At 39.3% G+C, this 20963-nt stretch overlaps 1 protein-coding gene across 1 annotated transcript in view; it reads left to right on the top strand.

Moving 5' to 3' along the window:
* LOC308691863 (piezo-type mechanosensitive ion channel component 2) overlaps positions 1-20963 on the top strand; it is a 107268-nt gene that overhangs the window by 25905 nt on the left and 60400 nt on the right. Inside the window, 16 exon segments of the mRNA XM_081367425.1 lie at positions 3200-3344; positions 3651-3870; positions 3954-4167; positions 5094-5259; positions 8133-8216; positions 10412-10537; positions 10912-11067; positions 15106-15369; positions 15555-15660; positions 17799-17980; positions 18193-18341; positions 18505-18672; positions 18981-19022; positions 19325-19357; positions 20161-20258; positions 20749-20903. Coding sequence (XP_081223551.1) covers positions 3200-3344; positions 3651-3870; positions 3954-4167; positions 5094-5259; positions 8133-8216; positions 10412-10537; positions 10912-11067; positions 15106-15369; positions 15555-15660; positions 17799-17980; positions 18193-18341; positions 18505-18672; positions 18981-19022; positions 19325-19357; positions 20161-20258; positions 20749-20903 — 2308 coding nt within the window.

The following is a 20963-nucleotide window of genomic DNA, read 5'->3' as shown; positions in this document are numbered from 1 at the left end:
AAAGAGTATTTCGGGTCTCAATTCAACTCATAAGGAAAAAAGCGAGCAGATCACGCCGGCGTGATCTCCGACCTCTGAGTTAATATATGTTTTCTCCGGGAGTATATGGGTTTGGGAATTTTAGAGAAATTCTAAATTAATGCATAATTTAAACCCATTACATTTTAGTCGACTAAAACTACTGTAGATTTAGTCGACTAAAATCTTATTGCATTTCGTCGACTAAAACTAGACTAAAACTAAAACAATTCAGATGACTAAAATAGGACTAAAACTAAATGGCATTTTAGTCAAAAGACTATGACTAAAACTAAATCAAAATTTGCTGTCAAAATTAACACTGCTGCTTACATGGATCTTGACCTTTTGCCTGTTCCTGGATTTATGATTACGGATTACCCAATAAAACTGCACTTGGACTATCACCCTTTCGTGTGCGTGTCGTGACAGTCACATCACGCAGAGACGTTGTTTAAAAACATCCACTTTGTTACCCATTTTTAAAAGTTTGCGTTTTCAGGCACCCAAAGCGCCATTGTTATGTAAATGAACGGCCAAAACGCTTAAAAAGGTTTAGGTCTTTAGTTGAAAACGGTGTCCTGTAAACAGCTCCTGAATGGGTTGAATGACTGATTACAAGATTGAAGACATGTGAGATACTAATTAAGCAAAACAGTCAAGTTTAAAGCATCACTGTAATACAATTATTTGTATTTCTTTTAAAGGTGTACCATCAAATCTGTTCAGACCATTTTAGAATATCTCTGTAGAATAAACTATAATTCATATATTTTCGCACTTTCTTTGCATTACATATGGCATACCACAGGCATGTAGATATACATGAGAATATTACTTTCAAGTATGGAATCAATAATTTGTTCTTCCAATGAGCTGTAAGTGTACCAACAAATTTGTCGAAGTCCGTAGCATAGATACTATATTTCATATGCTTCAATTTGCACATTGTTTGGAGGACAACATTGGGCAGGATGTAGGACTTTTTTTTTTATGAAATACAAAAAAAGAAGAAATAAAACAAATATTTTATCCAATTTATCAAAGAAATAGTCAACAGAGCATATGACCTAAAAATCTGAGTCAGTTTTGAGAAACAAAAAGTACTGTGTTGGGTGTTCTTCAGGACCAGTGTTTAGAAACCAGTTGAGATCAAGCTGTGAAATCAAAGGGTGCCCCAAAGACCATGTACAGAGCATACAGAAAATCTGATCAATGACAGGGAAAGAGTAATGTTAATTCTGGAAAGGATGTGACACACCATCCGTATAAGTAGCTTATGTTTTTATGAAAACTGTATAAAACTATTCTGGTTTTTGATCAACTTCCATTGTCCTGGAGTGATTCTGCTTTTCAGATTACTGCAACAAAATCAAAATAAAAAAAGTTAAACAATAAAAATTGCATAAGCGAGACAAGTGTCAAAAAAGACTCTGGGCCCTATCTTGCACCCAGCGCAATTTACTTTGTACACCGACGCATGTATCATTCCTATTTTGCACCCACGCACAGCGGACTTTTCCCTCCACAGACGCACGTCGGTAAATTAGGGAATGAACTTGCGCTCCCAGGGGCGGTTCAGCGGAAAAAGGAGGCGTGTTCCGCCGCAAACGTTCCCTGGTTCTATTTTGCAGGTTTAGAAAACAATTCCGCCACTGACCAGGAAAAACCTAGTCTAAAAGTCAGTGGCGTGTTGCGCATGTTATTCATATGCTATTTTAAGGACACATGCGTGACCCGCCCACAAAGTTACTTGTGTTTCGCGTTTGATACTTGCATTTCAGATCGTTAAAATAGGGCCCTCTGACTGCATTGCAAAAACAACACATTTTAAATTCAGAACAAAAAAGGAGAAATTAAGCAGAAAACCAGCATCCCATGCAAGTCTACCAGTAATCTAGTCTACAAGTCTAATTCGCAATCGTTTTTCAAACGAGTCATAAGCCATTTCATTGTGACGTCAAGACGAAACATTAGCATATTGCCCGCCCACTTATTGTGCCCGCAGACACCAGAGAAAACTTGAACCTCAAACCAGCAGCGGATTCCAGTGGATACTGGATAGCATCTTGTCGAGAAGGCACTGTGCTCTATAATGTGAAGGTAAAGCCAGTTTTTTTTCACTGCCCAAGGATGAGCATGTGAAGAATCAGTGGTTAAAATTCATCTTTACCACGATATCACAGCAGTGTAATCCTAAACTTTTGCTCTGTTCCCTCTATTTCACTGACGACTGCTTCTCAAATTTCGGAGTTCAATGCAGGATTCACAAACCGCTTGCTCTTGAAAGATGGTGTTCAGAATACTTAGTTTTATATTGTGTTGGTCTCCTGCTAACTGGCTAACTCACATTATCACTGTCTTACTGAAATACTTCTGCTAATCAGCTGTGGACCACTATTACCTGTAACTGTGTCTATGAATGCAGATCATCTGTCGTTCTCACTACTTTGAGGAAAGATTACACATTGAGCAATATCTGTTTTACCAACGTTTTTGTTACATCAGATCATTCACGCTAGAGCTTGGCTAATGTATACAACATTGCATACATGCACTGTTATTGATACAGTTTCCATGTATTCACCACAATATATTAGAAAAATACTCGGTAAATAAATTATTACAAGTAAAATAAATGGTTTATGATGGACATGCACTTGTTAATGCTGATGGTGAGGAATTACAGTTGCAACATCTCATAATGTCCCTCAAACTGAGTAGTGTATCACTGAGAAACGTCCTGCTCGAGTCGTGCTTGCGATGGAGGTTCGGGTTGAATAACTCATCATAGGACTCGCGCTCGGATTTATATGGTAATATATCAAGACCTTACGTTGGTTATGGCAATGGGCGTTTTTGTTTTCGACGCGCATGCTGTAAGCGGTAAACCAATCACAACAGACTGAGCTGTCTGGCCAATCAGAGCAGAGTAGCGGAAAGGCAGGATTTAGAGAGATTGATTCATCTCACAAGTTATTTGAGAATCATTGAAAATGTGGTGATGTGCAAATGTATATTATGAGAGAATTAAACAGTTTTTTGACCTTTGATGCATGTAAACTCCACAACAACATTAGGAAACTTTAAAATAGCATTATAGGGGCACTTTAAATTTTCTCAATGATTCCAGTATATTTGCTTTTTGTAAGTGAAACTTTTTTTATTGAACTCTTTCCAGGTTTAGCGATGTGGACACACTTAACATAATACGTCTGCTAATGCCAGATTTTGCTGTCTTCCTGTCTACACTGTTCATCATTCGGCGGTGTAAGCCCAAGAAGCTACATCACAGTGAAAACAGCCGGCAGCTCTACGAGACTGAGGTAATGATCAGCTAGTCTTGTTATTGTAGAGCGGTTCTGCTCAGTCCTGCTGCTGCAGGTCCAGCTTTCTGTGAGTCAAATCAAACACACCTGGGCCAGTTGATCAAGGACTCTGGGTTTACTTGAAAATTAAAGCATGGCTGGAACTTAACTTTGCCTATAGGTCAATTGATTAAATCATCCAAAATGTACTGGCTACTTTGTATTGTAACATAAATGATTATAAGGAATGATGTTTTTTTGCTGTATTTATTTTATTTCCATTTTTAGTGTTGGCTGCTTTTGTCCTGTGTCCTTATTTGACAGGGTTCAGAAGAGGAGATTTCAGACTCAGAATATGAAGGGGAGAGTGGAATGTCTGAGGGTTCCTCTTTAGACACCTCTGCTGAGAGCCGCACAGCTCCTGCCTCCTCCCCTGACGTTCTGCAGAAACTCATCATATTTATGACTGGTCTGAGACTCCTCATGTCTTCTGTAATGAACACTGCTGGAAAAGTTTTGGTTACTGTTCTATTAGGACTGGCAGGTAATGCATATAGAGATGAACGTGCGCATGCATTCTGGAAAATGATCTATAGATGCAGTCAATGATGTTACATATTTTGACAGGTATAACGTTTCCCTCCCTGACGTCAGCACTGTATTTCATGGTGTTTCTTGGCCTTGTGTGGTGCTGGGTATTGGACTACACCGTCTCTCTGCTGCACTACAGCTCTTTGTGTGTAATGATGACCATCTTCAGTGGAGGACACATCCTTATCCTATACCTCTACCAGCTGCCCCTCTTCCAACAGCTCATTCCTCCACAGGATGACTTTGCCAGGTGCAGTTCCCCAGACAGCAACACAGTGTCGGCCCAGATCTGGCCCACATCTGGTACGCGTGGAATCCACATATACCAGATGCGGTCCAGATCTGGGCCGACACTATGTTGTTGTCTGGGTCAGATCTCTACTAAGTAAACCAATATCATTCAGTAAAAGCCAATGTTATTGACATCAAGCATGCTGTACAAGTGTGTTTTACAATGAAGAAGCATAATCACTTTACTTGTTCAGGAAGTGAGGTACAGTATACTACGCATGTGTTTTAGCCGATTATGCTGTATTTAGTTAAATAAAACACATGTAAGGGATGATAGTGCTGAAGTTTTACCTTGGGTACGAGCAAGAGTGAGTCTGCAGTGTAGTGCAATCAGGGCAACAAATTAATTGAAATCCACTGTCTCCTCAAAAGAGTCCATTTGCAAGCAACAGAAAGCCATCTTATGCTTCACACACACACACACACACACACACACACACACACACACACACACACACACACACACGCACACACACACACACACACACACACACACACACACACACACACACACACTAAACATGTGTTGTATACTCAGCTATACATAATAGCACCAAATTAATAAAAAACACAATATATTGTCCCACGTTTGGTTTTCTATCATGCGCCGTGCACGTTTGCGATGATGTAAGATGCACGCAAACACACCAGAGTTCGATAGAATCAAGTTGAATGTGAAATCAGACCAACGCTGCAGGGGCGCCGGGAACAATCGGTCGGACCGCAGCAAACGAGCCCAGTGTGAAAGCACCCCTAAACATGAACAGAACTCAAAACATGACACCAGTAGAGTCCCAGAGTCTTGCAGGGTCAAGGCACATTGAAGCTGTTGGTCCAACACCTTTCAGCATCTGTTTGCATCTAATATCTATGTCTGTTTACCAGGTTGTTTGGTTTGACAGCACTCATCCAGACCAACATGTCAGAACCGTATATCCTGGCTCTGCATGAAGATGGCAGCTGGCCTGCAATAATGAACCCACTAATGCTCCTACTGCTGTATTTTTCAGTCATGAGTCTACTACAAAAGTGGAATCAATCTGTTGAGGAGGTACTGTAATGCACTTCACACACGCACAGACATGAGGCTACAAAAAAACATGTTTCTACAGTATGTGGCAGGATGTCCAAATCTGCTCCTGGAGGGCTACCATCATCTTCTGCAGAGTTTAACATCAGATATATGCATATGCCATATAATACCTGTCCTCCTAACACGTTATGTAGCTACAGGGCTAAACAGCTGCTGCTAAGTACTCACATTGATGACACAGCAGTCAGGAGAGTTGCTCATCCTGTCATGAATTATGTGACTGTTGTTCCTTTTTTGGCCATGTTATGTCCTCAGTGTTTTTTGTTTTATGCCTGTCACATGTTCTCATTATTGATTTGTTAGTTTCACCTGAACCTTGTTAAGCTGCCTATTTAAAACCCTTGATGTCTTGAGTTCTTTGCTCAGTCTTGAGTTGACACCGATGTAGTCCTGTTGACTAAACCTTTCCATGAGTTATTCTTTAGAGTTTTTTCCCCTGTGTTTGTTGCTTGTTTAAAAAGTTTGCCTCCTGCTTCTGGATTATTCACTCATTCTGACTGTTATAGTGGACTTTGACCTTTGCCTGGATTGTTACTTTTGATTTTGCCTGTTCCTTGTTGGATACTTTTGCCCCACTTTTCAAGTAAAGCCCTTGAATTGAGTCATTGTCTCTGTCTCTGCATTCTGAGTCGAAACACACCACCTTGTGGCAGCGAGGTAGAGCTCCCACCTGCTACACAGGAGACCTGGGCTCGAATCCCAGTCGGACATAACACATCTAGTCTATGAAGCCGTTTGTTTCATGTGCATGTGCTAAAAAAAAAAAAAAAAAATAGTACGAAAGTGCAAAGAAAGTGCATGCCTCCATGTGAGAGATACATCACGCCCAATGACTCATTATTTGTGTGTGGTGTGTCTCGGAGGAGTGAAGCGCGCACGGTCAGCTCTTGAGGGGGCTAGCTGTGCGCACTGTGATGCATTGACAGTGAAAAAGCCCTGCTCTCGTCTGGCTTTGTTCTCGGGGGACGAGATCCAGGCGTCTGCGCCCCACAGTGGTGGACCCGCTACTGCCGAGGCAGAGCGTTGTCTGCACACATGGGGTTTGCAGCTGGATCTAGCTGAAGAGTTTGGGTCGGGTCTATCCCTTTCCCAATCCTATGTTGCCAGTTCCGATGCTCTCGCACCAAACTCTGAAGCCCGCTTGCCGTCTTCTTCCAGTCCGGGCGAGAGCATGTTTCTCGGTCGATCTAGCTCTAATGAGGCTGCCTCCTCCACGTCACCCACGTATGGGGAGTTACGTAATGTAATGACCTGCGCCACCGCCAGATTATGCCTAGACTGGTCGGTGGAGAGACAGGAGCGCACTCCAAGTAGACTGGATGAGTGTTTATTAGCGGGTCATGAACGTGTTTACCCCACCAGTCTTCCATTTCTCCCAGACCTCCATGAGGGACTGTTAAGGTTTTTTGGTCATACATGGCGACTGGCCAGGTGAGGCAGGATGGGTTATTCCACTTCTCGCATCTCACTTCCTCATGTGTCGCTTCTCCTTTTAAATACAGAAAGAAGGATATGCTCCTTTCATGTTCACATAATAAGGGCTGTCTGACATGCCTGAAAGAGGATGGGCATTTCCGCGGCTACGCATCCCACTTTATCAGTGGTGTCCCCTTGGGGTACGAGCTTGGAAGTAGTTATATATATATACTTTTCTGTATGCAAGCTGAATGGGGATGAGGGGTATTTCACCCTTATCACTCTCTCACTATACAGTTCAAGAAGTGCTTGCACGTGCTCCTGGAAGCTAGACTTTTATCTCCGACCTTACTCGAACACATCTGAACCAACTAATCAAAATATTTAGTGTAACTACAAACTTCCAGGCAGGTGTGTTAGGGCAAGTTGAAACTGAACCCTGCAGGAAAGTGGCCCTCCTACAGCATAATTTCTATGTCTGACACACTTATTTGTGGTCTTGGAGTTTACTAACGAGCTGATAAGTTGAGTCAGGTGTAGCAGTTTTACTTAACCTCAAACAAGACCCCAGTTATGCTGGAGTTTTATAGGTGGCGCAAATTAATATTGTGAGTTTTGGTCACACCACTTAATGTGAGTATGAAATTGGGAGATGACCTCTTAAGCCTGGTTTATACTCACTGCTTCTGCATAAGCGCAAAGGTGCGAGTGACAAAAATTACATCATTGCAGTGTAGCCGATTGTGCACATCGAGTGCCTAAGACCCCATGTGGCCCGATGTGTTGTAGTTTACATAATTTTTAAGGATTTTAAACATGGTTATGAATTTAGATGGATTTGTGTGGCTTCTATTTTTTTAAGCCACCACTGCTGTATCTAAAAGGAATTTTAATGGTTGTTTGGGTGTTAACCCAATTAGTCTCAATATGGGTGCAGGGCAGAGATTGCCTGTGGATCAATGAGAAGGCCTGCCTATCCAACGTTTGAGGTGTCTGACTTATCTGATTATGTTGGACAATCCAATCGAAATGTAGCAAACCTTTCTTCACTGTTGCAGTCAGAGAGGGAGCCCTATCATTAACTGGGCCCTAGAATGTGCAGTTTGCTACACAGGTGTGTTTTATTAGGGAGACATCTAAAGTGTTCAGTGCTGGGGCACTTCAGGACCAGGGTTGGGAACCACTGCTCTAGCATATCTAAAATGCCACTACCTAACTCGGTTTTAACTCCTGGCAATCCTGTAATCGAATCTCTTAATTATATTACTGCAGTCACTACTGCTACTTAATGCAATTGGGTAAATCTGTTTTATTTTGCACTCCAAAAGTATTGCTGAAAACACTGAAAAAAAGGCAATTGTGTACATGTTTGTCTATGGATCTGCATTTGTAACCCGAATATGTACCATGCTCAGGAACATGTTGAAAACTATTCTGAAGACTCCAGCATCCAATCAAGCTTCTCCAAAATGCACCATTTCCCCCCTGAAAGAAAAGAGGTAAGATATAATTTATCAATAGAAATAAAAATGAATATAGATAGAATTGCTCTCATGAAGTTTCTGTAAAGACTATCCATTTTGAGCACACACAACAAAATGCGCACTTGCCACTATATTCACAGGACAGGCTCCAGGACCAGCGATGGGAAACACTGCCATTATCATGAGCAATAGACTCTTATTATTTACATGGTTAATAAAACAGGGAAGGTCTGTTACTTTCTTAAGCCTTTGTGATTCCCATGCCACATGGCAGTCAGTGATGACATAACCTTCAGGAGTCTGTGCTATACTGCCTCACCAAGCTTGTGAAGTAGGCATATTTTATCTATAAAACAATCTGTCACGTAAAGTGAACTGTAGGCTAGTCCAGTAGAAACCAAGAACAGTTTATTACAGAAGAGAACAAATACTAAAAAAAAACAAAAAAAAAACAGATGATGACTTGGCTTGCCTAAACTGTGAGATTGAGACTCAACGACAGAAGACTGACACAAACAAAGCTCGGACAAAGCTTTTGACACAAAAGTTGACAGGAAACATGAGGTCTGTAAGTACACAATCACTAATTGGCAAACAAGAAACAGTTGGAAATAATCATGGGAATAATAAACAAGAAAACTACGAAGGGATTCGCTCCCCGGAATTGCAGATGTGGATTGTAGAATGCACTGAACAACGCAGATTAAAAGACGGGGAGGAGCCGAAGCATGCCGCCATTTTAAAAGTTTTAAAGGGGACTAAGGCGATCGTGAATTTGTGAACATATTACGGAGCTAATCAGATTTTTGGGTAGAAATTTAAGGGTGCTGAAGCCCATCTAAAAAGTGCCTAGCGACGCCCCTGACACACAACCACTTACTGAACAGGTGGGGACTGTGTTAAGCAAGAAAGAAGACATTGTTCAGCAGAGGACTGGAGGACAACATAAACATGTTGGACCTACATGAGGCTGCAGGGCAGTTCTGCGTGGGATTATGGCTATCGATCACATAGAGCTTACAGGAGGGGACAGGATATATATGTCTGGGGTTTTTTTGTGGCGTAAGGCCATTTGTGAGGCACCTTGTGCTCTAGGTCTATGTATGGTGTTAAGTGGTCCATGTTTACCTTTCATAAAAAAGGTGAAAGGCCTCAGCCTGGTATTTAAAATTTTCCTCCATTGCCCTGGTCTACATTGTCCCCAACTTACCACTTTGCCCCCTTTGGGCCTTCCTCTTCCTCATTTTTTTCATGACCTCTTTGCAATTTCCAGGACAGTATCATGTACTTTTGACAGGTGGTTATCTTGGCCAGTTTTACCCAAGACAAAAACAAACATCCCAAATCAGTTACACCCACTTCGAAATATGGAGTGCATACATTTGTGAGTAGTGAATTCAGCTGACTCTCATACAAAAAGTAATATTGCCCACATACTATTGTGCTTTGGAGGAGGAACTACAAACACGAGTAAAAAGTGTTAAAAAACAACAAAACATGGCGGATATGCGCAACCGATGGTGAGAGGTGTAGATAAAGTTTTGAGTGACTAATCACAGCTTAACCCAATAATTTATTTATTTATTATAAAGATCCGTTTGGCCATTAACTTTTAAATGCATTATTATGCATTAATATGAGGAGAAATCTCCGCATGAAAGACCTACGACTGGCAGATCAATGTGCTTATGCATTTTTCTCCGATACGGTAGGAAATGAAATGAAATGAAATGAAATGAAATGAAATGTGGAGGATTTTATCTTTGACAAGGTGATTGACAGGCCAGTTTATGGTGATAGAATGCGACAGAGAACAACCGTTAAAGAGGCAATTGTATGTGATAGTATGTCCCAAAGCTTGTGTACTCTTTTGCTACACACGGAAAAATGTATGTACTTTTTCTTCACAAAAAGAGTACTTTTAGGGCTTGGTATATAGGCGCAGCACATGTTTCATGATGTGATTGGCTGTTCCCTGCCCCACTATCATGTGACGAGCACATGACCCATCTCATCTTAGAGTCCGTTTGCCAACAAGTTATGCTTATTTCTCTGGATTTAAACATTCTTTAGAAACATTTGGGATAATGTAAGTACACAAATCAACAAAATATATAACATTGTTCTAGTGATTAGAGCATTTACTTGCAGCACTACATCATACCATTATTTAAACATCTGCTTTCTGTGCTGTTGTTGCCATGTTTTAGGCTATGGTGTTGGTGTGGAAGAGGACATGGCAAGACCACGAAGGTTCTGGGGTGGATTCCCTGATTCTGGAGGATGACTACCCAAATTGCTTGGCTTTATCTCCATACACACAGAAGATCTCTTATTGTTCATTAAAAAGTAATTAAATATAGAAAGTCTACATTATTCATGTGTACATTTTGCCCAAATACACACAAAACAACAGGACAGAAGAGAGTTTGAGAACAAGGTCAGCTATGACTAAAGACTAGACGATAAAACAATGCATAGAGGAATTGGTGGGTTGATGTGCTGATATCTGAACTTTCTGAACTATTGCTAAGCTAGATATAGCTTTGTAATTGCAACAGTCACAGATACATATACAGGTAATGGTTTGCAAACGTCAAACTCCTAAAATATTTGAGATTTACACTCTGTTCACATCTATTTATTAAGTTTATTTTGTTCACATTTTAGAATCTGTGTGTGTGATTGTGTGTTAAATGCATGCACAGAATATACTGTGGAGAACGAAAGCTGTGACGGAGGCAATGAAATATTGAATGACGAGGACCCTCTACCTTCCACTGATCGGCCTGGACCCAGTGCCTTGCTCCAGCTTGGACAGTTCATCATGAAACAGAGCTATGTAATTGCTCTCATCATCGCGATGGTAACGTAGTGTTTGCGGGCAGAATAGCCCTATGTTGCTTCATGCTTGCAGTATAATCTGAGTATTTTCTGACCTTTTTAATATTTTTAGATGATTATAGAGAAGGAAAAAACTGTTCATATATTTTTATTTTTCCGTATTTTTCAACATAACACCTTTACAGGTTGCTCAGAATGGGTGGTGGCTAATCAGTGGGCGTTTTCAAACTGGGATGGGCGTTTTGTTCAATCATCTGATCAAAACGCATACATGACATGTATAGAAGCTGTGACAAAAGCTGTATTTTAGACTAATATCCAACAGATTTGATTAATGACGAAAAACAACACTGTCATTTTTTTAGTGTGTGGAATTTCTTGCACTTCAGATAAAGCCAAAAACCCTGTCTGGCTGCAATCACTTCAGCACTCCTTGAGTACCTCATCGCTTTAGAAAATGGCTACCCCACAATACAAATATTAAAATGCTTTATGAATTGTTCATGAAAATACCTTGTTCCATGCAATTTCTGTCCTTGTTACCTAGGATAATTATCAAAGTTGTTAATGAAAGTGAAGTGCATGTCACTAATGATGTTGGAGTGTCTGGCCATTATCAGAGCAGGTTATGATCCAGGGCTGGTTTACTTCAGATGCATTCAGATCCAGTCGCCATGACATATTTCACACTATATATAACATTGAGCAATGCTTTTTTACACTCATTCAGTAATTTTTTTCTTGTTGATAACAATAACGTTCAGTTGTAAGTCATTTATAAGTGGTTAGTTAATGATGAACTAATCGTTTACAAAACATTCATAAATGATTGGCAAGTGTTCTAACATTTTATGTATGTTTTGTAAATTCTGTTACAAGTCATTTACAAGTGATTAGTAAATGATTTACTAATTATTTATGAAACATCACTATGCGTTCATAAATGATTAATAAGTGCTATGTTCATTATTGTGTGTATGTTTTGTCGATTCAGTTATAAGTCATTTACAAATGATTAGTTAATGATTAACTAAGAATTTACAAAACATGAATATGCGTTTCATAAATGTTTAATAATTTGTTTATTTTTTGTATGTATGTAGCAATTAGAGGGAGCAGAAAGTGTTGTAAATGCCTTGTATACACGTACAGATCATTTGTAACAGGTAAGTAACAGTGTTCAACACAATGATGTGTAAACGCATGAATAAATCATTTACAACACTTTCTGCATCCCTTAATCTAAAGTGTAAACTATTCATCACTTGTAAATGTGTGCCACATCATTCATAGATTACCACTTCAAGAATGATGTGTCACACATTTATAAGTGATGAATAGTTTACACTTTAGATTAGGGGACGCAGAAAGTGTTGGAAATGATTTATTCATGCATTTACACATCCTCTATAACAGGTGTTGAACACTGTAGTGTGTAGTGTAGTGTAGTGTGTAGTGTAGTGTAGAGTGTAGTGTAGTGTAGTGTAGTGTGTAGTAGTGTAGTGTAAGTGCTGACTGGTGAGGGTATAGACAGCTGTTTTCTGTAGTGTGTAGTGTAGTGTACTGTAGTCACTGTGTAGTAGTAGTCACTAGTAGTCACTAGTAGTAGTCACTGTGTAGTGTAGTGTAGTGTGTAGTGTACTGTACTGTACTGTAATGTGTAGTGTAGTGTAGTGCACTGTGTACTGTAGTGTGCTGACTGGTGAGGGTATAGACAGCTGTCTTCTCTGAAACACATGGAGTCTAACCACTGTGCTCCTGATGTGAGCAAAACATACAAAAAAAGAAACAATTTTTTAGACATTTATGAAACGCATAGTCATGTTTTGTAAATTATTAGTTAATCATTAGCTAATCAAACGTAAATGACTTATAACTGAATCTACAAAACATACATAAAATAATGAACATATCACTTATTAATCATTTATGAACCCATAGTGATGTTTCGTAAATAATTAGTTAAAAGGGGGGTGAAATGCTCATTTTCACTCAATCTCCTGTTAATCTTGAGTACCTATAGAGTAATATTGCATCCTTCATATCTCCAAAAAGTCTTTTGTTTTATTATATTTTTAATTGAAAGATTGACTGTACTGAGTCTTTCCGGAAAAAAACCGAGCGGCTGGGGGCGGGCTGTGTGGGCGAAGCTAAAGCTGTGCTAACGCGCCGATAGCTAACAACACACAGAGACATTTTTTCAACAGTTTTACTCACCGTCCGGTTCCAACGCACGACCGCGAACCTTTATCATTGTGACTGCTCCATCCTTAAGCATTAGACGATCTGCAAATCTGTCGATCTGGGCTTTGTTTATAAAACAATCACCGTCGAAATGCAGGGAACAACAGTCTTACACAACTCCGTTTATGCTCAGGAAAACAAACTCCATCCACAGGTTCCTTAACGCCGGGTTCTTTGGGAATCTGTGCAGGGTTGTCTTGCCCTGGCAACCAAAAACACACTTCTTTGGTGACACTGACTTCCCAAAAGCCGGGCAGGGCGCTTTGATGGCGAACTGCTTTCACTCTCTTGCTCTGGTCTACGAGTGCGCGCGCGGCCGCGATCTTACCGGAGAAGTGCCCTTAGGACCCATAAATTCCGTTACATCTGACGTCACACATACCCATACTCGAAAAAAAACTTTCCGAAACATGTGACAAACCGGAAGGAGTATTTTTGGAACAGAAATACTCCTTCAAACGTACAACTTAGTTTTTGAAACTTTGTCCATGTTTAGCATGGGAATCCAACTCTTTAACAGTGTAAAAAATTCAGTATGCATGAAATAGCATTTCACCCCCCCCCCCCCTTTAATCATTAACTAATCACTTGTAAATGACTTGTAACGGAATTTTCAAAACATACATAAAATGTTAGTATATCACTTGCTAATCATTTATGAATGTTTTGTAAATGATTAGTTCATCATTAACTATAGCCACTTATAAATGACTTACAACTGAACGAAATTGGAAGACACACCCAGCAAAAACATTTACGTTGTGGCAACGTCTCTGGCACGTTGCATTTCTGCTATGACAACGTCGCTGTCTACGTGCTCGCAACATTGTAACAACGTAGAATTGTAAGACGTGACAGGGCTGTAGCAACGTTGTTGCGCGACATTCAGCAACTGAGAGACGACGTTCTGACAATATGTTTATATGGTGTATTTTGTTAGATAATAATATACTTTTTATCGGTTATTGTTTATCTATATTATTATTTAATGGGGATATCAACACCTGCAAGTGTAGCCTACACTTTGAAGAGTAAAAATGACAGAAGGTTTCGTTAATTCAACTTTATTTAAACTGCATTTAATCAAATTGCACTTCCAAGTCATACATTTGTGAAAAAAAAGAAAGAAAATAAATAAACTAATATACAATTTTATTTAAAGTATAATAAATAAAACATAAAAAGCAAAGGCTGATCAGAACATTTGAACAAATCCGGGTCTGTATGGCAGACAGTAGCCGAAAGCCGGTGTCACCGGGGAAACATCCACAAATCCAGAGAAGCAAAGAAACGAATGAGACTAAATAGCAGAAAAGTCAAACGAAAAACTAAACAGTGCGAGCGATGCTACATTAATCACATTAATTAAAGTTGTAGGTTGTGTTTGATAGCTGAGGTAGGCTAAACGCAATACTCACGTATCCTTGCTCGATGATGAATGAGAACACAATGAGCATCAACAGGTGGTTGTAATTTAATGCTGATTTTCCCGCTTCAGGGCAGTGACGAGTACATTATGTAGTCCAGTGGTTGTCAAGACACCGTTGGCACAACCTTAAGCAATGGCCCTGAACGGTGATTTAATGTCAACATTGTGACAACGCTGTAACAACCTACACTACACAACGTAGTTATAGCAACCTTTTGGCCATGTTGTTAAAACGTTGTTAGAAGGTTGGCTACGTTGTGCCAACGTTCTGTGTTTGCTGGGCACCCACTCGTGTCAAGCCTTGTTCCATGAAATTGAGGGCACTTGCTCTTCTTCTGGGCGGAGGCCCGTCAAGTTACATGCTTGTTTTTCTGTATATGTGTGCAGGTATGGAGCATCAGCTATAACTCATGGCTCACATTAATATTACTGGTGTGGTCATGTGCGATCTGGATGCTGAAGGATCGGCGGCGGTTCGCTATGCTTAGTGCTCCATTTCTTGCTGTCTACGGGACATTGCTGCTCGTGGTTACATTCATCAGCCAACTCCATCTTAAGCATATTGACATTTTCCCTGCTTTACCGAAGGTTGTGTTGATTGACTTTGATGCCTATGGTTATCCAGTGCCCTGTGTGCATCTTGCTGCAAAGGTATGATGTTTTGTGATAGAGCTTAACAAGGAGCTTAAAACTTTAATATTAGGTTGTATTAATCTTGATTAATTGCAAAAAATATATATTTTTTTAATCGATTGACAGCACACATTTTTATAAGATGTGTTATAGATATGTGTTGCATCACATTTCTGTTTTAAAATCTAATGATTTCTTTGCAGGTTTCTTTTACGTTTAGTTTCTGGATTTTACTTAGGCAACGGCTGAAGGAAAAAAAAGAGGAGCTACAGAGCACGGATGATTTAATGGAAGTCAAAGTTCAAGCATGTATGGATATCTTTTTTATCTTTTTTTTATTTTACAGAATCTGTGTATGATATACAGCATGTGGTTGTTCTGCATTGTCTGATAAGGGCTAGCTGAAGTCACTATAGATGTATAAGTATAACCTAAATATGTGATTTAAAAAAAATAAAACATTATTTGGGCTGCAACTGTTTTTGCAAAATACATGTAAAATGTGTTAAGATGATTGAGGGCCACAAAACAAAGGCAGTATGGATGCAGATGCTAAAACCTAAATGGTCCCGCTTTATATTAAGTAGCTTTAAGTACTATGTACTTACATAAAGAAATAAGTACAATGTAAAAACATGTATGTACATAATAAGTACATTGTATCAAATTATTAATTTCAATGTAAGTACATAGTACCTATAGCCACTTGATATAAAGTGGGACCCTAATTAATACTGTATATGGGCTAGGTGTGCATTACATGATTTTAATGCACAAAGTGGAGTGATTAATACAATACAGATTATTTCAAAGCAGCTTCACAGTAATAAACGGGAACAAACCGTAATGATGCAAACTGCTGTAAAGAAGAGCTACAGAAGACACTTTAATGTTGATTCAATTCAGTTCGATAACAATATCAATGTTGCAAAATTGGTCAGTTATGAAACAAAGTTGATTGCAGTTGAAGAGTAGTTGGCAGAAATGGAGAAGAAAACCCTTGTGAGAAACAAGGCTCAGTGGGGTTGAGGTCCAGCTCTCTCCTGGCCAAAGGAACAAACATAGTGGGATGTAATCCAGGCTGTCAGATTGTGGATTGATATATTACAATTTTTCATCCAGCTCCTTCTGCTTGAAGATTGATATGCCATTTTCTATATTTAATGGGAACTGTAGAAGCTGGCCATAGGGTCTGTGCAGAGGACTTGTTTGGTTCTCGTTGTCTTTGCTGAGGGTCTGTGCCAAGGGCTGTCTAGTCGACTAGGTCTTCACAGGAGATCTGTCCTTAGGGCCTGTCAAAGTGTTGTGGTCTTCACTGACATTCAGGGCTGAGTTGTGGCCGCGGTTGTTTATGATAGGCTTAGCTCGTTCAAGGTCTTCTCATAGCTTAGCCAAGCTAGTTTTCCTCACTGAAAAGTGCCCCCGAATCAGCTTAGGGAGATCAGCTAAGACCAGCAAGCCAGCTTAGGTCCTGTTCACACCTGGTATTAAAGGGATGGTTAGTTGGGTTCGGTACATCCTTATGCATCGCTTTCTGCCAGGACTTTTACGAGCTTTTCCCAACTCACTGAAGTGACGTTGACGTCCGGGTTAGCGGTAGCATGAGCCGCCAGGCAAGTGTTATTTAAATAAACTCCTGATGTACTTACAAACTTTCCAATGCCTCGTTTTATGAGTACAGAACCTATTTGTACGACTGTAGAAGTGTGGTGTCATTCTGGGCATTATTAGTGGGGAAATTTACCAGATACAGCCTTGGATCCATTAGCGCCTGCACTAAACCATCCGGCTGATATCTCTAAATAAGCTCTAACTTTAATAATGTTCAACCAAGGGAAAAAAGGCTTCTGGGGGGTGTTTGGCTCGAGGTCATGGTGCAAAGGACCCTAGGTTGATTTTACTCCGAACCATCTCTTTAAGATGCATTTTGGTAGATCGGATCACAAGTAGACGAGGTTACGCTGTTTACGCTAGCTTTTTTTGTCCACTTTTGTTCACTTCTGTCCTGATTTAATAGAGGGCTGTTACACACAATGTTTACGCATTAGGTTAGTAGGCGGAGAGTAGGCGTTCTTTTGTGAACGCATTCGACCTCTTGACTGAACTATGAAAGCAATCCGGTAGAACCCTGGAAGTGGACAAGCTCAAAACATTTTAGACCCCATTTACACCTGTATTTAGTGTCTTCCACTTGTGATCAGATTGAAGAAAATGCTCCTTAATTCCAGGTGTAAACAGGAGCTTAGACTTTAGTTACAGTTTTTTTTAAATCATAATTTTTATCAATTACTTCAATTTCAGTTGATGTCAAGGGATAGAAAATGCTGCTGTTTCTATAAATGACAGTAGATTACTATGACTTTAAGTCTTATGTCTTTCATGTTTGAAAATATAACATCTCAAAATGATCAATATATTGTGGAAATGTGTGTATATTTCTATTACAGGTGACAACAGTCAAAGCTCTCAAATGATGACGGTGTTTGGAGGATTAGTGAAAGGCATTTTGGTGAAGTACTGGATCTTCTGCTGCTGCTTCATGTTCTTCTTTGTCAGTTTCTCAGACAAAGTGGCAGTCTACAAAATTCTCTACATCTGCCTATTCCTTTTCGGTGTGGTTCTGTACGAGGTGAGTTTAGACCATTTTAACATTTCTGTAATGAAATGCCCACTTTTCACCATCCAATCATTTCCAGATGCATAAAATAAAGTCATTAGACTTACATATATCTTTTTTGTTCTCTCATTGATTTTAATTTCACTTGGAAATGTCACATTACTTAAATAAAATGGGTTGTGAATTCTGTTTATCTTGAATATTGATGTAACTGTTTTGTCCAGGTGCATTATGAAGTATGGAGGAGTCAACTGAAGTATTTCTGGGCAGTTGTGGTTGGATACTCTATGCTAGTTTTGATGCTGATCTACATATACCAGTTTAAAAGTGTCTGTAACCTGTTCCAACAGATCTTAGGCATAACAGAGGAAAGGTAAGTACTGCCACGAAGATAATCATTTCTTATAATCATTTATGAAATTAACAGGGCTTTGGGGCAAAAATGCCACCAAAAATGATTTACATGCTAGTTTTCTGATGTACATATGATTATGAGACAGCTTTTACACATGGAATCCGTGTGTTCACTCTGTCAGGTTACGAGACGTTGGGTTAGAACAGTTTGACACCGTTGAACTATTTGCACGAATCTTACGGCCGGCCTTCTTCCTCCTGGCCTGCATTCTTCAGCTGCATTATTTCAACTGTGACTTCCTCTCTGTAACCGACCTTCAGACAGTTTCAACAAAGAACAGAACAAACAGGTGTGGCAAAATACGCAGACACACATTGCATCTTTGTCTTTTGGATTCAATAAAATAATTGTGAGAGAACTCAATACCATCAGAATAAAAACTCTGCATACTCCATAGCTTCCATTCAAACTTTCTTTAAATTTGATCTTTTTTTTTCTATGTTAATCAGTTCCATCAGCAGTGAACTGAACAAACATTCTCTGAAAAATGTGTTCTTAATAAATAGTTTTATATAATTTTCCAATTAAAACAAGATTAATTTACTTGAGAAGCAACATTGCATTAATGTCTATTAATATCTTGAGATATGATTTCAGAGAAGAAGATCTCAAGGAAACACTGATGGGGATTTTTGATATGTGAGTATTTGACCTCTTGCAGCGACTTTAAATAGTTTTCTTTTTTTTACTTCATTAAATACATTTTCCATAATTAATTGAACAAAATCATCACAATAAATTGACAGCTCTAATATATTATTTGTTTGCCTTAATCATAATTGCATCCTTTCAGCTGAGGTGATTTTGTGCATTTATTTATGAGTTTTCTTGATCCTGAAGTCATGCATCTTCCGCCTCTAAAGTACCTTCACCCTTTGTGCATTATAAGAACTCCTGTAATAAACTGACTTTCTTTTTCTTTTCTTTTATATTTACTGCAGGATAAGGAAAAACACTGAGAAACTGATGAAATGGTGAGTGAGGTTTAGGTTTGCAGGGCTTCAAGTGAGAAGTCACAGAAACAGATGGTCCTTTAAAGCCATTTGCAGAACAAAATTCAGGTTTAATGTGTAGCTTCAGTGCCTTACTCAAGGGCACAATGGTTATAGTAAATGGAAAATTTCTAGATGAAGAGATGTGCTAACGCACACATCTGATTTTGATTCTTCTTACACTTTTTGAATATGTTTATTAGTGGTTGCAGTCCAGAAAAACACAACTGGTTTTCGGCTGTGGAACAAATGAACGTTGCAGCCCTTAAATTATGACCATTACGAAAAAGACTTTCCGTAGATGCTTTTGATTTTTTTAGAAATAGAAGTACAGCTGGAAGTGACAAAATAAAAGAGAGACAGGTGTACTTTTTTTTTTTTACTTGAATAAATTATAAAGAATCTGAATGTACATTGATTTTCTGTTGAATTGCACTTCAGTATTATTTTTGTCCATGCCCTGAGTGTGACATGTAAACTGACTACAGATCACAGAAATGCTGTATGTTAGTATCTCCCCCTTCACCCTTGTTGTTGAATAAGATGCTTTGTTCTAAGTTGTTGCAATTTTTTTTCCACTGTTCTGTCCGTAATTTATTGTTGTTTTAAAACATTTTGACCCATGTGCACTTTTCCACAATACAAAAGCAAATGGGATTAGACAACGCTACATGGCGCTGTTCCCCAATAAAGCCAGCAACTGCATGTAATTCAACTGCATTGTTTCAAAATCTCAACACATCTCACCGGGGAGGTATACGTGACTCTGTCTTTCTCCCTTAAAGGCTGAAGGAAGGGCAGCTCCGGGGAAAAGGTGGTGATCAAATACATATTTCATCTTCCTCCTTGGACAAACATCATGAAATAGAATTAGAAGATGATGGTATGTACAATTCCTACCTGGACAATTTGGTTAAAAATGCACCACACAAGTAATCCATACAACACGTTCTGTGTGAGGAAGCCATTATTTAGTGGAAATATTTTTTCTCCAACGACACTCAAAAATAGTTTATTTCCTGGAATAAATTGAGGAAAACTTTGTAGAGAGTATAACAGTCCATTCAAACAAATTGTTTTGCAAAACAAATTGAATTAATTGAAGTTCTTGTGTAGCAGACCAAAATTATGTAAAACCAAAATAGCCTTTATTTAAAACAAACAAACAAAAAAAAAAAAACTTAACTTTACTGGAGATCACAGGAGAATAAATAGTAGAAGAACACGGAAACTGCAAACCACACTAAATGCAAACTAAAACCCACCAGAGTGACTTAGACACAGGGCTTTATGCCGCCTTCACGTGAAAAAAAATGACGTAATGCAATATATTGAAATAAGCAGAATGTGTGCATGTTTTGTAATGGACGCAGTGAACCACTGGCTGGTGGTGGTGGACAGGGTGCATGAGTTGATCCTGCGTGCTGTTCTGCTGTTCTGGAGAGGTCAGGAGGTGTGCTGGAGAATACTGGAGCTCCACAGCTTCAAACTAGTCTCCACAGGCATCATCTGGGTTTGCGTGAAGGAGGTAAGACATAAACCAGTGTACATCCTACACAAACCTTACATTAGATTAGTTGGACATGCA

This window comes from Scardinius erythrophthalmus, assembly GCF_964197995.2.
Source record: "Scardinius erythrophthalmus genome assembly, chromosome: 6".
Lineage (NCBI taxonomy): Eukaryota > Metazoa > Chordata > Actinopteri > Cypriniformes > Leuciscidae > Scardinius > Scardinius erythrophthalmus.
This window is presented reverse-complemented; position numbering and strand designations above follow the sequence as displayed.